The sequence below is a fragment of the Anas acuta genome, chromosome 1 (genome assembly GCF_963932015.1).
Source record: "Anas acuta chromosome 1, bAnaAcu1.1, whole genome shotgun sequence".
NCBI lineage: Eukaryota > Metazoa > Chordata > Aves > Anseriformes > Anatidae > Anas > Anas acuta.
Genome location: NC_088979.1, coordinates 103,576 through 119,462, shown reverse-complemented (window position 1 = coordinate 119,462; position 15,887 = coordinate 103,576). Strand labels below are relative to the sequence as shown.

Sequence of the window (15,887 nt, the reverse complement as noted above, 5' to 3'; positions counted from 1 at the left end):
GGAGGGAGGCAGCTGGGCCAGGCCCGGGTGAAGTGGAGTTCAGGCCTCGTCAGCCACAGCTCCTCCCAGCAGCAGCGCTGGGGCCTCGGCTCCCGTGAGCGAGAAGCACAGGAACGTTGCATGCGCGCCAAGGAAAGGGCCCAGCTGGGGGCTGCAAACAGCTCCTTCCTACGGGCAGGGCCCCCAACCTGAGCTACCACCAGATCCTCAGAGATGGACGAACAACCAGAGTGAGACCAGAGACTGCTGGGCCAGGGAAGAAGGAATAAAGTGGGAAAAGGTAGGACCGCACTATGCTCTCACCACAGAAGGGGAGGCAGCACCTGAGGGAGCCCCTTGCTGTTTCTCCTGCCTGGCATCCACAGCCCCTCCCCCAGGGAGGGGAGGCAGCACCTGTGACATTCCCCCGCCAGCCCTCCTGCCCCAAGGCCTTTTCCAAGGGGACGCCAAGGAAGAGAAGCTGAGTTCACATCGACAACAAGCACAGTGCTCCCTTCAGAGAAGATCTGCTCCCCTACCATACAGCAGCTGCTGGAAGAAGTGCCATAGAACAAGATCTCCCTCACTGCTCCAGATGCAGAGCACTCAGAGACACAGGTGCCATGACAGCAGCCCAGGGAACTGGCCCCACCTGCCTCCCACTCTGTTCAAACTCCTCCCTCCATCCTGCCTCAGCTCCCTTTGCTGTGTTCTCCTTGCTCCTGCAGTAGCAACAGCATCTTGGACATGCCAGGAGCTCCTGGCTTGAGGAAGCTTTGGCTCAGGGGTTCAGAGCAGGGCATGGCTGGCTGCAGAGGGCTCATGAAGTAGGCTGGGATGGGGCCACTAAGTGGAAATGGTCACTGTGTGCAGCACAGGCTGAGTATCTGGTTGGCAGGGCCACAGGTGAGGTGCAGCATGAGGGCCCCAAGTCTGGATGCGATTACTATAAACCTGCATCATTCAGATCAGAATCCATCTAGAGCCCCAGATATCAAGCTGAGGCTGTCAGGGAGCAACAGGAGGGTGTTAAGTCAGAGACCTAATGATAAAGACAGATAGCAGTTGGAGTTGTTCATATTAGAGTATGAATCTGACCTGTCATAAGACAGACACCTACAGGGGAAGTTATCTGGAACTCCAGCTTTCTGCCACAGGAGCTGGGTCAGGTTTTGGGAACAGGGGAGAAACAGGTGAGCTCTCACTATCATACAATACAGTATCATCTCCCTGCCTGCTCCCCAGTACCCAGTGCCATCTCCCTGCAGGAATGCCTGATGGAGCCAAGAGTCTGGCAACAGACACAAACCTAGCTGTACAGCCAGTGCAAGGGATCCTGAGAGAAGTTCCCCATTCATGTGTATCTATCACTCCACCTCCCTGTCCCGTTTTGATGGCCCCTCAAGAAGCAGGTAAGAGGTCTAGCACAAACAGTTTGTGCACAAGACCACTTAGTGTCCAAGAGAGGTTGTGTCACTGCTATACCAGCACTGTAGATTTGTGTCTGGTCCTTGTCTTACTTGGCTGCGTGGTGCTAAACCAAAGTCTAGAGAAAAGCCATAGGAACAGCAAACACATCTGAAGGAGCAGCGGAGCATGTTAGCTCAGTGTGGGGCTGCTGTACAATTCACATTGTGTCTGTCACTGTATGGAGAGGGCACAGGACTGTACCTAGTGGCCCCAGCCCAAGCCCTCCTTGCCTGCAGACCGCTGATGCCCTCTGCCTGCCTCCTGTGGGATGGGGCTGGCTGCTTGCCTTTAGCTAGCCCATGCTTGTGGGGCCTGACAGCCCCTGAAGGCCAGCACGATGCTGTCTCTGGTAGGGAGTGATGCTGCCTGGGCACTTCTCCAAGTGGCAGTGCAGTGTTTGATCAGCCACTAGGTATGGCAGACACCACAGTCCATCAGGCATGCACAGCTGGGATCCATGGCTGCAGACTGCAGAGCACAGGCAATCTGGGACACTGCACATTTTTATCTGTGAGGTTAATTAACCACCAAAATGGCTCAGCAAGGCCTGTGGCAAATTCACCACTCCTGGAATTTTTTAAACCAAGTCTGGACATTTTTCTAGGAACTTTGCTAAAAGCTAATCCAGATCAGCCCCAGGCTCTCTATTTAGAGCCCACCCAAAATTTTGGAACAGCTGGATTTACTGTAATTTAGGAGGCTCCTGACTTTTGCCTGAGAAATTAGGAAAATGGGGTCAGCCTGTCTATGGGAGAGCCCTCCACTTGGGGTTGTGCAAGGGCTGCTGCTTGAAAGTGTGTCTGCAGGAGTCAGACCTCTGAGCTTGAGTGGATCCTCTGCAGCAGCCCCGCCTCTGATTTTGAATATCCTGCAGAGCCAAGACTGGCTCTTCCCAGGAGGAGTTTATGTGGGAGGAGAAAGGAGAGGAGAAGGCTGCAGCTGGGAACAAGACACCTGCATGAACTTGCAGGGGCACTGTGTGAGTATGGGAAATACACTAACCTGCAGGATCACAACACCAATATGAGGTCCCTACATGAGCTCACAGGACCACTGCACTTTTGTCCAAGACACTTGCATGTCCCCACGTGCATAAAAGACACCTGCATAAGACACCTGCATGTGCTCAGAAGGTCGGCCTGAAGATACGAGACGTGGACAAAGCTGTGGTGTCACTTCACCTGTAGAGAACACCTGCACAAGCTTGCAGGATCACCATGGTCACACTAGGCACAATGTGTAGAGCCAAAGTGCATGCTGTGTTTCTGTCCAAGGCTACAGAATGTGCAGCTACAACCCTATATGCTAAGAAGAGATAGTGTTCCCTTCAGGTATTTACAGACACTGATGAGATTCCCAAGCTTTCTCTTCTCTGGGCTGTACAGTGCCAGCTCTCTCAACCTCTCCTCCTGTCAGAGATGGTACAGTCCCTTCAGCATCTTTATGTCCACCAGGCCCCCCAGGTCCGTTTCTGTCAGGCAGCATTCCACCTTGGGAGCTCCCAGCATGTCCTGGTGCCTGGACTTGTTCCTCCCCAGGGGCAGGACTTTGCACTTCTTGGTGAACTCCGTGACGTTTCTGTCATCCCATTCCTCCAGCCAGTCCAGGTCCCTCTGGAGGGCAGCACAACCCCCTGGTGTATCCGCCACTCCTCTCAGTTTTGTGCCATCTGCAGCCTTGCTGAGGTTACACTCTGCCCCATCACCCAGACCATTCATGAAGATATTAAACAGGACAATATTCAGACATACAGTTTGATTTTTGGGTGGTCCTGTATGGAGCCAGGATTTGCACTCAGTGATCCTTGTGGGTGACGGTGCCAAACTGTAGCTATTTTGTTTTAATATTTCACATTTTTGTGTGTTTTTCAATTAGTACATTTCTCCTGCTACCATGCCTTTTACATACCAGTATTGACATGGCTGTTGTGATATTCCTAGCTCTGAGTATACAGTATCTGGCTAAACACTTAATATTCACAGTTCAGCCTGCATACAGACTTGAGAACACATTCAGCCTTTTTACTGTGGTCACACACAACCCGTGTAGATGCTGAGGTGCTGTATGATGCACAAAATGTCCTGCTGGGGTTGTCCGTAAGGGCTTGCTGCCCACTCAGCTGCTGTCAGCATTTGAGTGCCTTTGTCCCCTCTCTCCCATCCTGCTTTGGAACATGGCAGCAGAACCGATGAACAACTACCCATACTGAACATTTTGTCTCCAAAGTCTGCAGTGAAATGCAGAATCCCTTAAAGGGATTTTTGTGAGGCCCTAAGGTCAGTCTCCATCCCCCTTGTCTCCAACCAGATCTCCAGGCTAATGCCTTCAGTAGCATTAGGATGCTCGTTTTTCAGGCTGGTCCATCATATTGAAGAGGCACACTCTCCCTTGCTTCCTCCTGCCTCTTCTGCCTTTTGCTTCACTTGTGCAGGAAGCAAAATCTTAATTTCTCCTCTGTCAGCTTTTCCTCTGCAACCCAGCTTTTGGTCTGTGCTGCTGCACAGTGTGTTGTTGGGGGTAGTCTCTCTCATATTCTATTATTTCCCTCATCTGATGTAAGAAAGAAATAAAAAACAAACAAACACATACAAAACAAACAAACAAACCAACCCCACAGGCATGCAGCCTATTTCCAAATAGTCTTAGAACTGCCAGCCTATCTTTTTAGGATTCAGATATGAACTAGGAGTGAATAATTAATTAATTAAGGGAATGGGATCCTTCTGATCACTGCCCTCTGTGCCTTAGCTGCATGGTCTTGGCTGAGTGGTACCTGCTACAGAGTAACGTGGAGCTGACATTGCCTGACACAAACTAATATCCTCCTTAAAGAGGTAGATGGTGGAGAATCTGAGCCCTAAGGGCACTAATAGGCTTTAATGGCCCTGATGAGCCTCAACCAGGGAACCTAGCCCACACCTTCTGTCCATGGCTCTAGGGGCTCCATTCAAGCTCAGGTCTGGGCACCCATGCCTGGCCAGAGCTATGTTAGCGTACTCATCTCCGACACTGTGTCTAGTCCTGCCTCCTAGATTGACCCCAGACCTATGCTGTAGGCAGCTCACCTCCTGGACAGACCCCTCAGATGTATATTGTAGCCTTAACTCTATCTCTGTCTCTGTCCCTATCTACATGTGGCCTTGACCTGACTCTCTGGAAGGACGCTGAAACTGGCTCTTGCTTGCTTTGCCCAGGACTGTCAATGGACCATATTACCAGCACTTGGCTCTGCTCACCATGTTTGGATCGTGTGGGACCGCAACCATCAGTGGGGTCACTGCCTGGGTTGCATGTGGGTCCTGGCTTGCCTTCTTCACTTAGGGAGCATTCAGCCCATGCTGTTTGCTGGCGGAGGGGTGGCTGTGGCTCTTTGCAAGCCATGCAGCCTGGGTCTGACAGTGCCTAATCCAGCAGGGTCTGGTGACAGATACAGGCTAGGAAGCCAATGCTGCATCTTTAGCTTAGTATAAACCCATTCCAAGCCAAATGCAGTGGGTCTCTCATGGCTCTTGGGAAAGTAGTTCCTGCTTCTTTCTTATTTTCTTTACCAGGGAGTATTTTCTCTCTTTGGCTACATATCACCTGGAACTCTCAACATGTGCCAGCAAGAAGAGGTTTTACCCTTGCAGGATGCCAGGAGGGGAAAGAGTGCTATGAAAAATGGCCCCTGGGAATGCTGGAACTGTGAGAACACCCAAGACAGACCATGTGTTATACAAAAAAGAAGTTTAGTAGGTGCTAGAGATTGGCAGAGACCAAGTACAGGTGGTCAGTAAAGCCAAAGACGTACTGCAGGAGAGAGCCTGAAAGAAAGGTTAAGGGAACAGAAAAGGAGCACAGGAACATGTGAATATTCTGCTGTGTGACACCAGTAAGTAGAGGCTATGTGAGATGTAATATACTGAATCACTGCTGTTGGCAGTGGGCATGTTTATGTGTCTGGGAGATGCAGATTCTGTTGGAAAAACCTCCTCCTGGGAATCTGTGCCTGTTGCTGTTCCCCACAGGACCTCAGTATGCTGTGACTCCTGTTGTGGGCTATGAACAGAAGTGGGGACAACTGCAGACCCCCATGGTGGGTCATGCATGTGGGGTGAGTCACCATCCCTGGAGGTCTTTAAAAGATGTTTAGATTTAGAGCTTAGTGATATGGTTTAGTGGAGGACTTGTTAGTGTTAGGTGAGAGGTTGGACGGGTGATCTTGGAGGTCTCTTCCAACCTAGATGATTCTGTGATTCTGTGATTCTGTTTGATAGGATGCTGTATGTCTTCAGCTTGTCACAAGGCTCCTGCCTTCTTGTAGTAATGCAGGTATGTGAGGAAAAAACCAGCTAGTCCTGCAAACCCCTGTCCATTAGATTAACAGGCATCTGGGGACTGTGTTGCTGGAGCACTCCCAAATGCCTTGCATTTGCCCAGCCCAATGGACACAAGGAAGGAGAGCACAGGAGGCTGCACAGCCTCTCTGGGCAACCTGCTCCACTACCGGACAGTCCTCATGGGGAAAGCCTTTTCCTAGATCCAGCCTGAAACTCATGTTTCCACCTCTGCCAATGGGCTCTCATTCTCTAGGGATGTGGTGCTCCACTTGGCCCCCGCCTCCAAGTATAGCACAACTCACGAGCCACTAGTCTTTGAGCCCAACTATACAGAAACCTACTTCTTACCCACCAGGTTGTGCCTCTCCAAGCCATGACCTTCTCCTTGGGAGAAGGTGTCAAAATCCTTGTTAAAGTCAAGGCAGTCATCATCCACTGCTCTCCCTTCACTAACAGATCCAGGCCATGAACCACAGAAAGCAAACAGACTGCTCAGTCATGATTTAGTCTTGCTCAATCTTTGCTGGCTGCTGCCTTCCCAATTTCCTCTGTGTGGCCAAACACATGGTCCAAGAGTACTAATTCCATGATTTTTCCAGAGACCAAAGCGACACTGACAACAGGGTAGGCTCTCCAGATAATCCCTTTGGCCTTTTTTTGAAGCCAGGGTGCTTTTCCTCCAGTTGTCAGGGATCTCCTCTGGTCTCCACCACATTTGAAAGAGCACTTCTACAAGTCCATTTCTGTCAGCACCCTTTGATGCAGCCTGTTGCGTCCCATGGATTCATATGGGTCAAGGTCACTGAAGAAATACTGACTCAATCCTAAACCCTGTCAAGAAGCTCTCTGAACCCTTTCAATAAGCATGAAGGGCCTGGGAGGGCTTGTTGGTGAAGACCAAGATAAAGGAGGCATTGAGTGTCTCAGTCTGCTGTCACTAAATCACCCACCCCATTCAGCAGTAAGTCCTTATTTCGCCTCCTGCTACCAATACAGTGGTAGAAGCTCTTCTTACTACCCTCAGTTTTCTTCACAAGTCTCACCTGAAGTTTAGCTTTCTTGATATGACCCCTATATGCCCAGGCACTGTTTATAATCTCTTCCTTTGTAGCTTGCCTCTGTGTCTACCTCCCATATGCTGCATTTTTGCAGCTTAGCCTACAGGTCTCTGCTTAACCAAAGCAGTCTCCTGATATGTAACCTTGTTTTCCCGACTGCTGGGATGGACTGTTCTTGTGCTTGGAAGATGATGTCCTAAAGGCTTACCAGCTTTCCTGTGCTTTGGTCTTCAGACCTGCTTCCCATGAGAACCCTTCCATCTAACACATCCCTGTAGAAGCTGAGGTCTTAAGTCCTTGGTCTGTACTATTCTCCTTCCTTACTCCCTTTAGGATACTGAACATTACTATTATTTCATGGTTGCTAGAGCCAAGGCTATCATTGATTACCACATCCTTAGGCAGTTCTTCCTTTTAGTGAACACCTGGTCCAACTGTGTGTCACCCCTTGTTGGCCTGGGAAACTGAAGATCTTTGTGAGAGCCGGGGTCTATGATTCAGAGACTTCCCTCCTGTACTGCCACTCCTTGGCACACTGTACCAGCCTCAACTTCTTGGATTAGCATTGATGTCCTTGTGCTTAAAGCGTGTGGTGGATTTTTCTCTGTGAATGTGAGTATTTACTTTCTTAATTTACACAGTTTGATATCACAGTACCCAGAAGTAAGGAATTCCAGAGCAGAGTGCATTTTTCTTGAACTCTGCACTGCTGGAAAGCAACCAGCTCTGGCTGGCCCTGAAACAGGGTGCTGTGAGCATACCCTGACAGTTTGGGACCAAGCTGGCTGCCCTGCAATGCGGGTGGCAGACATGAGAAGAGGCCAGGAGTGCCCCAAGCCCAAGCAGGTGCCGGATCTGTACGTCCCTCACAGAACTGAGAGGCAACACTGGATGGCTGGGGAGGTACCCTGGATAAGGGGTGGTGGAGGAAGATAGCAATACAGTGAGATGATGGAGGTGTTACTGGGGGTGACAACAGAAAGGTGCCAATGATAGCATCCATGGGAGCATCTGAGGCCTAGGATATAGTGGAACAGCATGGGGCACAAGATGCAGATAAGGATGGGGTATGCTGTAGGACATGGGAGAGGTGTATTAGCCTGTTGCAGACTAGACCTGGCCATGGCTAGCATGGTGTGCAGGGGGGGACACCGGTGCACCCTGGGCTGAGAGAAGGCTGGGTTGTCCCAGTAGCATGCTGTAGGCAGACTGAGAGAGCAAGGCACAGAGGCATTGTAGCAGAAATAATGCTATGTCTGCCCTACGCAACTACAACAGGTTACAGAGAAATACCATGTTGCAGCCAAGCACATCATAACAAAACCCAAAGACAAGTGGGAGCACTGGAACTGCTTTGCTCTGGCTTCGTTCTGGACTACAGCAGGATGGGTCTCAAATCTCCCTCTGTCTTCAAGAGCAAGGAGCTGATTGCTGGCAGAAACACTTCCCATACACAATAGCAGGATGCATTCATTATCTCTTCATGGCAAAGGATTTCCCTTTAGAGAACGGTGTTCTACAGGCTAGAACAGGACAGCTGCAAGCTGGAAAACTCTATCTGAGCATGTGGCTGTTTTGTCCAGGGAGGAGGTGGGTTGTCTAGTCCACTCACCAGTACCAATAAGGGAAGAGTTTCTGAGAACTACCACCTCTTAGTCTTAAAAGAGCACAATTAGACTCCGAGGTAGTAGCAGTAATGAGAAATAGACTACAGGAATGGATCATAAAATCAGCAAAATGGGGCTTAACCAGGGTCATGTCCAGCACTTGCATGGAGGCAGGGAAGCGCCTACAAGGCACCATTACAGAGAAATCTCCCAAACTGTTTCTATGCTGGGATGCCTCTCTTAAGTGCCTGTACACTAATGCACACCGTATGGGAAAAAAAAAAAAAAAAAACACACACCGTGATGACGTAGATGTGTGTGTACAATTGCAGGGCTATTACCATGTTGGGATCATGGAGACATGGTGGGATGGCTCCTATGACTGGAGTGTTGCAATGGAGGGATACAGGCTCTTTTGGAAAGACAGGCTGGGAAGATGGGGAGGGGTCATTTGTATGGGAGAGCAGAAAGAGTGCATGGAGCTTTGCCTGGAGGTGGATGAAGAGCCAGATGAGAATTTATGGGTTAAGATTAAAGGGACGGACTGGAAAAGTGATGTTATAGTGGGTGTCTGCTACAGGCCACTTGACCAGGAAGAACAAGCAGATGAGGCCCTCTGTAGACATACAGGAGGGGCAGGACCCTCATGGGGGGCTTCAACCACCTAACTTATGACACCAAGTTAGGTGCATGTGTTGATCTGCGCAAGGGTAGAAAGGCTTTGCAGGAGGATCTGTATAGGCTGGATGTATTGGCTGAGGCCAACTGTATGAAGTTCAACAAGGGTAAGTGCCAGATCCTGCACTTGAGGCACAACACTACAGGCTGGGGGAAGATTGGCTGGAAAGCTGTCTGGCATAAAGGGACCTGGGGGTATTGGTTGATAGCTGGCTGAATATGAGCCAGCAGTGTGCCCAGGTGGCCAAGAAGGCCAACAGCATCCTGGCTTGAAAGAAGCAGCATGGCCAGCAGGGCTAGGGAAGTGATTGTCCCCCTGTACTTGGCTCTGGTGAGGCCGCACCTCGAGTACTGTGTTCAGTTTTGGGCCCATCGCTACAAGAAGGACATGGAGGTGCTCGAGCGGGTCCAGAGAAGGGCGACGAAGCTGGTGAGGGGCCTGGAGAACAAGTCCTACAAGGAGCGGCTGAGGGAGCTGGACTTAGGAGGGGCATCTGATATGTTGCACAGCAGAACTTAGATCCAGAGAGAAGTTTTAAGAACTGAGTCAGCAGAAACCTCATTACGTTCAATAAAAGTACAAAGCTCTGCACCTGAAGCAGAACAACCCCATAACTGGTACAGCCTGGGAACCAACTCAAGTTGCAGTCCTGCTGAGATCTAAATGGAATTGGGGTAGACACTGAATGAAGTCTATAGTATGTTTTCATTGCAAAGAAGGCAATCAACACACTGTGCAACATTAGAAGGGCAAGCAGCAGGTCACAGGAAAAAGTCATCCCCCTCAGCCTGGCATACGGGGAAGCCACACCTGGACACCTATCTACATTTTTGGTTCCCTCCATTCACGAAGGATATTGAAAAACTGTAGGAGATAGTTAGGGGCCTGGCACACAGATTTATATGGACAGACTAAAGAAGCAACCCTAGCTGTACATACAGACTCGGGGATGAGAGGCTGGAGAGCAGCCCCGTGGAAAGGAATCTGGGGGTACTGGTTGTCATTGTCCCCCTGTACTTGGCTCTGGTGAGGCCGCACCTCGAGTACTGTGTTCAGTTTTGGGCCCATCGCTACAAGAAGGACATTGAGGTGCTCGAGCAAGTCCAGAGAAGGGCGACGAAGCTGATGAGGGGCCTGGAGAACAAGTCCTACGAGGAGCGGCTGAGGGAGCTGGGCTTGTTCAGCCTGGAGAAAAGGAGGCTCAGGGGTGACCTTATCGCTCTCTACAGATACCTTAAAGGAGGCTGTAGCGAGGTGGGGGTTGGTCTGTTCTCCCACGTGCCTGGTGACAGGACGAGGGGGAATGGGCTAACGTTGCAGCAGGGGAGTTTTAGGTTGGATATTAGGAAGAACTTCTTTACCGAAAGGGTTGTTAGGCATTGGAATGGGCTGCCCAGGGAAGTGGTGGAGTCACCATCCCTGGAGGTCTTTAAAAGACGTTTAGATGTAGAGCTCAGTGATATGGTTTAGTGGAGGACTTGTTAGTGTTAGGTGAGAGGTTGGACTAGATGATCTTGGAGGTCTCTTCCAACCTAGATGATTCTGTGATTCTGTGAATATCTGCTGGAGGGACAACCCAGCAGGGCATAAGTAATCCAGGAGGTTCCTAGAGTGTGTTAGTGATAACTTCCTTCTCCAAGCAATAGAGAAGCCAATGAGGAGAGGTGCTCCACTGGAGCTCATCCGCACCAACAAGGAGGGGCATGTTGGGAAGGGGAAGATCAAAGTCAGCCCTGGCTGCAGTGACCAGGAGATGGTGGCTTTCAAGATCCTCAGGGCAACGGGGAGGGTGCACTGCGTGTTCACAACCCTGAACTTCAGGAGAACAGACTTTGGCCTCTTCAAGGACCTGCTCAGAAGAGCCCTGTGGGATATGGCCCTGGAGAGGAGTGGACCCCAGGAAAGCTGGTTAGTATTCAAGGATCACCTTCTTCAGGCCCAAGAGCAGCCCATTCCAAGCTGGAAATTAGAGGCGGTCAGCCTCACCTTGATCCTGGGGGAGGTGCTGGAGCCACTCGTCCTGGGACCATTTCTAGGCACACCAAGGGCAAGAACATCTTCAGGAGCAGTCAGCATGGATTCACCAAGGGAAACTCATGCTTGACCAACTGGAGAAGCTTCGATGATGAAGCGACTGGCCTGATAGATAAGGGGAATGTAGTGGATATAGTCTGCCTAGACTTCAGTTAAGCGTTTGACGCTGTGCTGCACAGGATCCTCACAGACAAGCTGGTGATGTATGGGCTGGATGGGCAGACAGTGAGGTAGATAGAAAACAGGCTGAATGACAGGACACAGAGTGTAATGGTCAGTGGTGCAGTCTAGTTGGAGGCCAGTAATGAGTCCTGGGGGTCAATACCATGTCCAGTCCTGTTTAATATCTTCATGAATGGTCTGGGTGATGGGGCAGAGTGTAACCTCAGCAAGGCTGCAGATGGCACAAAACTGAGAGGAGTGGCGGATACACCAGGGGGTTGTGCTGCCCTCCAGAGGGACCTGGACTGGCTGGAGGAATGGGATGACAGAAACGTCACGGAGTTCACCAAGAAGTGCAAAGTCCTGCCCCTGGGGAGGAACAAGTCCAGGCACCAGGACATGCTGGGAGCTCCCAAGGTGGAATGCTGCCTGACAGAAACGGACCTGGGGGGCCTGGTGGACATAAAGATGCTGAAGGGACTGTACCATCTCTGACAGGAGGAGAGGTTGAGAGAGCTGGCACTGTACAGCCCGGAGAAGAGAAAGCTTGGGAATCTCGTCAGTGTCTGTAAATACCTGAAGGGAGGGTGCAAAGATGTTGGAGCCCAGCTCTTTTCTGTGGTAGTGCCAGGACAAGAGGCAGTGGACACCAGCTGGAGCACAGGAGGTTCTGTCTGAACATCAGGAAGCATTTATTTACTGGGCAGGTGACTGAGCACTGTCACAGGTTGCCCATAGGCATTGTGGATTCAGGATTTTGGGCAGCCAGCTCTGAGTAGCTCTGCTTGAGCAGGGAGATTGGATTAGATGATTACAAGAGGTCCCTTCAATCTCAGCCTTTGTCATTCTGTGATCTGCAGCCAAAGGCCCTTCTGAACATCCCAGAACTCCAGTCAGCTTTAGTCCTTCTGAAAGAGTGGCTCTGCTCCATCAGCCCTGCACACAGCCCTGGGACCACTGTGCAGCAGCATCTGCTACCTGACTCTTCTTTCCTGTTTGGTTCAAAACTTTGCTTGTATAGCCTGCAGCCACTTGTCAAGAGCAGCTGGGCAAAAGGGTACCCATGAGACTAATGCAGTCAAAGTAGCAGCAGTGGATGCAAAAGAGCAGCAAGTTGTTGCAGGGTTAGGAAGAAACCACAGCATGAATCTCAGGGAGCTATGACTGCTTTGAGCAAAGGATGGCAGATGCTGGGAAGGTGGAAGGTGTGCCTCTCCACACCACATGGAGAATTGGCAGGACAAACATGGCCATCGAAGCTTTGAGGTCTTGTTATTTCACCATCCTCCTACTACCCTGGCAAGACAAGATGCAAGGAAGTAGAACCAAGGCACCACAAAGCTTTTAGGTTCTTTCAGAGCAGAGGATGGATGGAGAAGCAAAGCCGCACACTAGAGTCCTCAGCTGCATCACCTGGAGTCAAGGCTTTTCCCTCCCACAGATCCATCTAGAGGGCAACACCAGAGTCCCTTGAATACAGCCATCTTTGTCCTCCCAGCCTTACTACTGACCTCTCTACTCCCCTGTGCAGTCCACAGTTCATGAAAAGGATGGAGCGCTTCTCAGCAGCCGTTCTCTGGCTATCCTCCTCATCTCCAGCAAGCACAGTCAGCAGGCAGGGAGCTCATCTGGAGCCCTGCCCCGGCTGGATCTCTGCTACGCACATGTTACGCTGTGGCTTTGGCAAACATCTGGCTCTGGGCTCCCGCCCCTCAGAGTGACGGCTCTTGGTGGGAGAGGAGGGGAGGCTGGCGCCAGTGTGGTCAACGATCCCACGCACGGCTCCCTTTGCCTGAGTGTGTGCCAGGCGTCCTGCCCTCCCCAGCCCTGGCACAGCTGCTGACCAGCTAAAAGCAGCCAGGGAGCGGCCACGGCTGCTATTTCAGGATCTGTCTCTGGCTCCCGGACTGCATCTCAGCCTCCAGCATACTCAGGCCTCAGGGGAGTGTGTGGGGTCAGGGTTCGGCCCTAGTGATTGTCCAGCACGCGTGGCTGAGGCGAGGGTCAGACCCTGAGGCTGTGGGGTGTGCCACGTCCAGGGAGACCCCTCTGCACAGCTGCAGTCCCTGCATGCCTGCACCACTGGCTCCTGCAGCCCAGCAGCTACAGGACATGGTGAGGCTCTGGCTGGCAGCTCCACAGCCACAGCCAAAGCATGGGCAGACGCAGGGCTGCTGTATCCATACACAGCTAGGTATGGAGCACAGGGGCAGATTGTGACATCCAAGAATTGACTGTGATGTAGCAAAGCCCTTGGGTTTGAGGAGGAAGGGAACCAGTTTAATCAAAGACACTGGCAGGGTGATAAGACTGTGGTGGAGGGTGAGGCTGGGCAACTGGCTACAGGAACCCGAGGGTGAGTACAAACTTTCCGGGAGTCCCAGTTCTTCCAGGAGCAGGGGCAAAGTAAGGAGCAGAAAGAGTAGGAGAAAAACACACACACAAGCACACAGATGTCTGCTCTGTTAGAGCAGCAAGGAGTTAAAGCCACTGAGAACCTCGGCAGAGTGGACGAGTTTGGACGTTGAGCAGGGAGGGCAGAAGTCACGACCCTGCAAAGGAAGAGTGCTCAAGGGGGCTTGAGTGGGGCAGCAGCAGTGCAGGGTAGGAAGTGACCTGCTGGAGGGTGCTGATGCCAAGGACTCCAGAGAAGGGTGCTGAGCTGAGCTTTGGCTGCACAAAGCTCTGGTAGTGAGAGCTTTCAGAGCGGGTCTGCACAGCAGGATGGGGCATGACGATGCAAGACATGCAGGTGATACTGGAGCTTGGGGCAGCAGAGTAGGGAGCAGGACAAGCAGGGGAACACCAAGAGGCTGGGGTGCCTGCCCCATGGCCATGCCCATGAGGGAGAGCACTGTCAGTGAGATCTGCCCCAGGGGCAAAACAGCAAGGGTCCCTGGGGGGCAGATGACAGCAGCTGGCAGCAGCCAAGGGGTGTGGAAGAACAGGAGGGAGCAGAGACTGAGGGAAGGGGAGGGGGAGTATGCTGGCAGGCTGGGGCTCTGGGAGGGGAGGAGCAGTGCCGGGCACTTATGGGGGAGCAGTGTGCACAGGTGTGGGGCTGTGGGCAGCATGGAAGAGGGAGGGCGCGAGCAAGGACTATAGGAGGAAGGGGAGTTCTAGGGGGCCTGGGGCCAAAGCAGAGGTGAGGGAAGAGGGGCAGCTGTGAGGGGGCTGGAGATCAGTGCAGAGGAAGGAGGGAGCTGTGGAGGGGGCTGGGGGAGGAGCAGAGTATGGGGGAGAGGAGCGCAAGGGGCTGGGGCCTCTCGGCTGCAGTGGAAAAGCTGCTGCAGCTCCAGGGGAAATGCTACTTGAATTAATCATGGCGCTGGCTGCTGTGCCAAGCCCAGGAGGAGGCTGCTGGCAGCGCAAGGAAATAACTTTCACAGGAATTTGGAACAAATGCAGCTCTTCTGGCGGTAACAACAGCACTCACCTCCCCCACAACCTCCCCATGTACCAGCATCTCCCCCATGTTCCCAGTCCCTCTGTACCCCCAGACTCGCTCTCCCAGCCCTCTCTCCCAGAAGCATGATGCACTCCCTCTCCTCATGCTGATCCCTAAGGAGCTCACAGGCATCTCCCGATCTTGTCTTGGGAAACTTGTCTTGTTTCATAGCAGGAGGAGGCCTGTTCTATGTCGTGCAAAGGTCTGAAAATAGGTTAATGCCAAATCCGTTGTCCCAAGAAAATGAATGAATGTAACAATGTCCTTCCACCACTCTCTCTAGCAGCAAAGTCAGTATTAGTCTTCCTGCTGCTCCAGTCCCAATGTGTGACTACTCGCTGTGTCCTCTCACAGCTGTCCCCTTCAGTACCATCACCAATGCATCAGGATTATCCCTTAGGACTCTCTTTTTGTAATACAGTTCCTGCAGCCTGATCTAGCTTAGAGCACTTCATGCAGGTCATGGTGCAGCCCCAGAGGCTGTCCCAGTGCTGTGCATGCAGCATAGCCAGTCCCACAGAACCACAAAACAGTAATCAAACTTAAAAGCTCATCAGACCTGTCCTCAAAATTTTAAGATACGGATGGATATACGTTGCATGTGTTGCTGGTCAGCTTTTGATTGGTGGTGATCTTCTTCCCCAACAACTGTGTGTATGGGTGCAAGGGAAATATGTAAACCCTGGCTCCAAAATCATTAATATTGGATCTATGCAAGAATCAGTAATCCACCATCTCATCCCATTCACATTTCAGTCAAATTAGCCACCATTCACAACATGGGGGTTACACAGCTCTCTCTGTGCCAGAGGACAGACAATACTTGATGTAGCATGAAAAGTTAGAAAGGCCCAGAAAGTCAATATCTGACCATGCATGCAGCTTGCTGGTACAAAGTCAATCCAACAGAATATTTAAAGCAAATTTAAGCCAGCAGGGTGAATTTATACCAGAACAGTGCTTTGCATCATATAACCATAGCACTTGAATGTGGTCCGATGAGCCCTAAAGCATCTATACTATCGACTCATGGCCACAGAGAAACAGAGACAACTGATTATTGACTATCCCCTGCTCTCTTGCCTGAAGGTGCTGTGTCCACTGATTCCCTGGGCTCCTTCTCTACTGGCA

The 15,887-nt window shown here is 51.4% G+C and overlaps 1 protein-coding gene across 5 annotated transcripts in view; it reads right to left on the bottom strand.

The window, feature by feature from the left end:
• Positions 1–15,887, bottom strand: part of DCHS1 (dachsous cadherin-related 1) — a 78,710-nt gene that overhangs the window by 26,624 nt on the left and 36,199 nt on the right. The window contains exon 1 of one of the 5 annotated variants that reach the window (XM_068670609.1): positions 14,883–14,903. The exons of the other annotated variants lie outside the window; for them this stretch is intronic. Coding sequence (XP_068526710.1) covers positions 14,883–14,888 — 6 coding nt within the window. The 5' untranslated portion in view covers positions 14,889–14,903. Of the gene's footprint in view, positions 1–14,882; positions 14,904–15,887 lie in introns of those variants that run through there. 5 annotated transcript variants of the gene reach the window in all.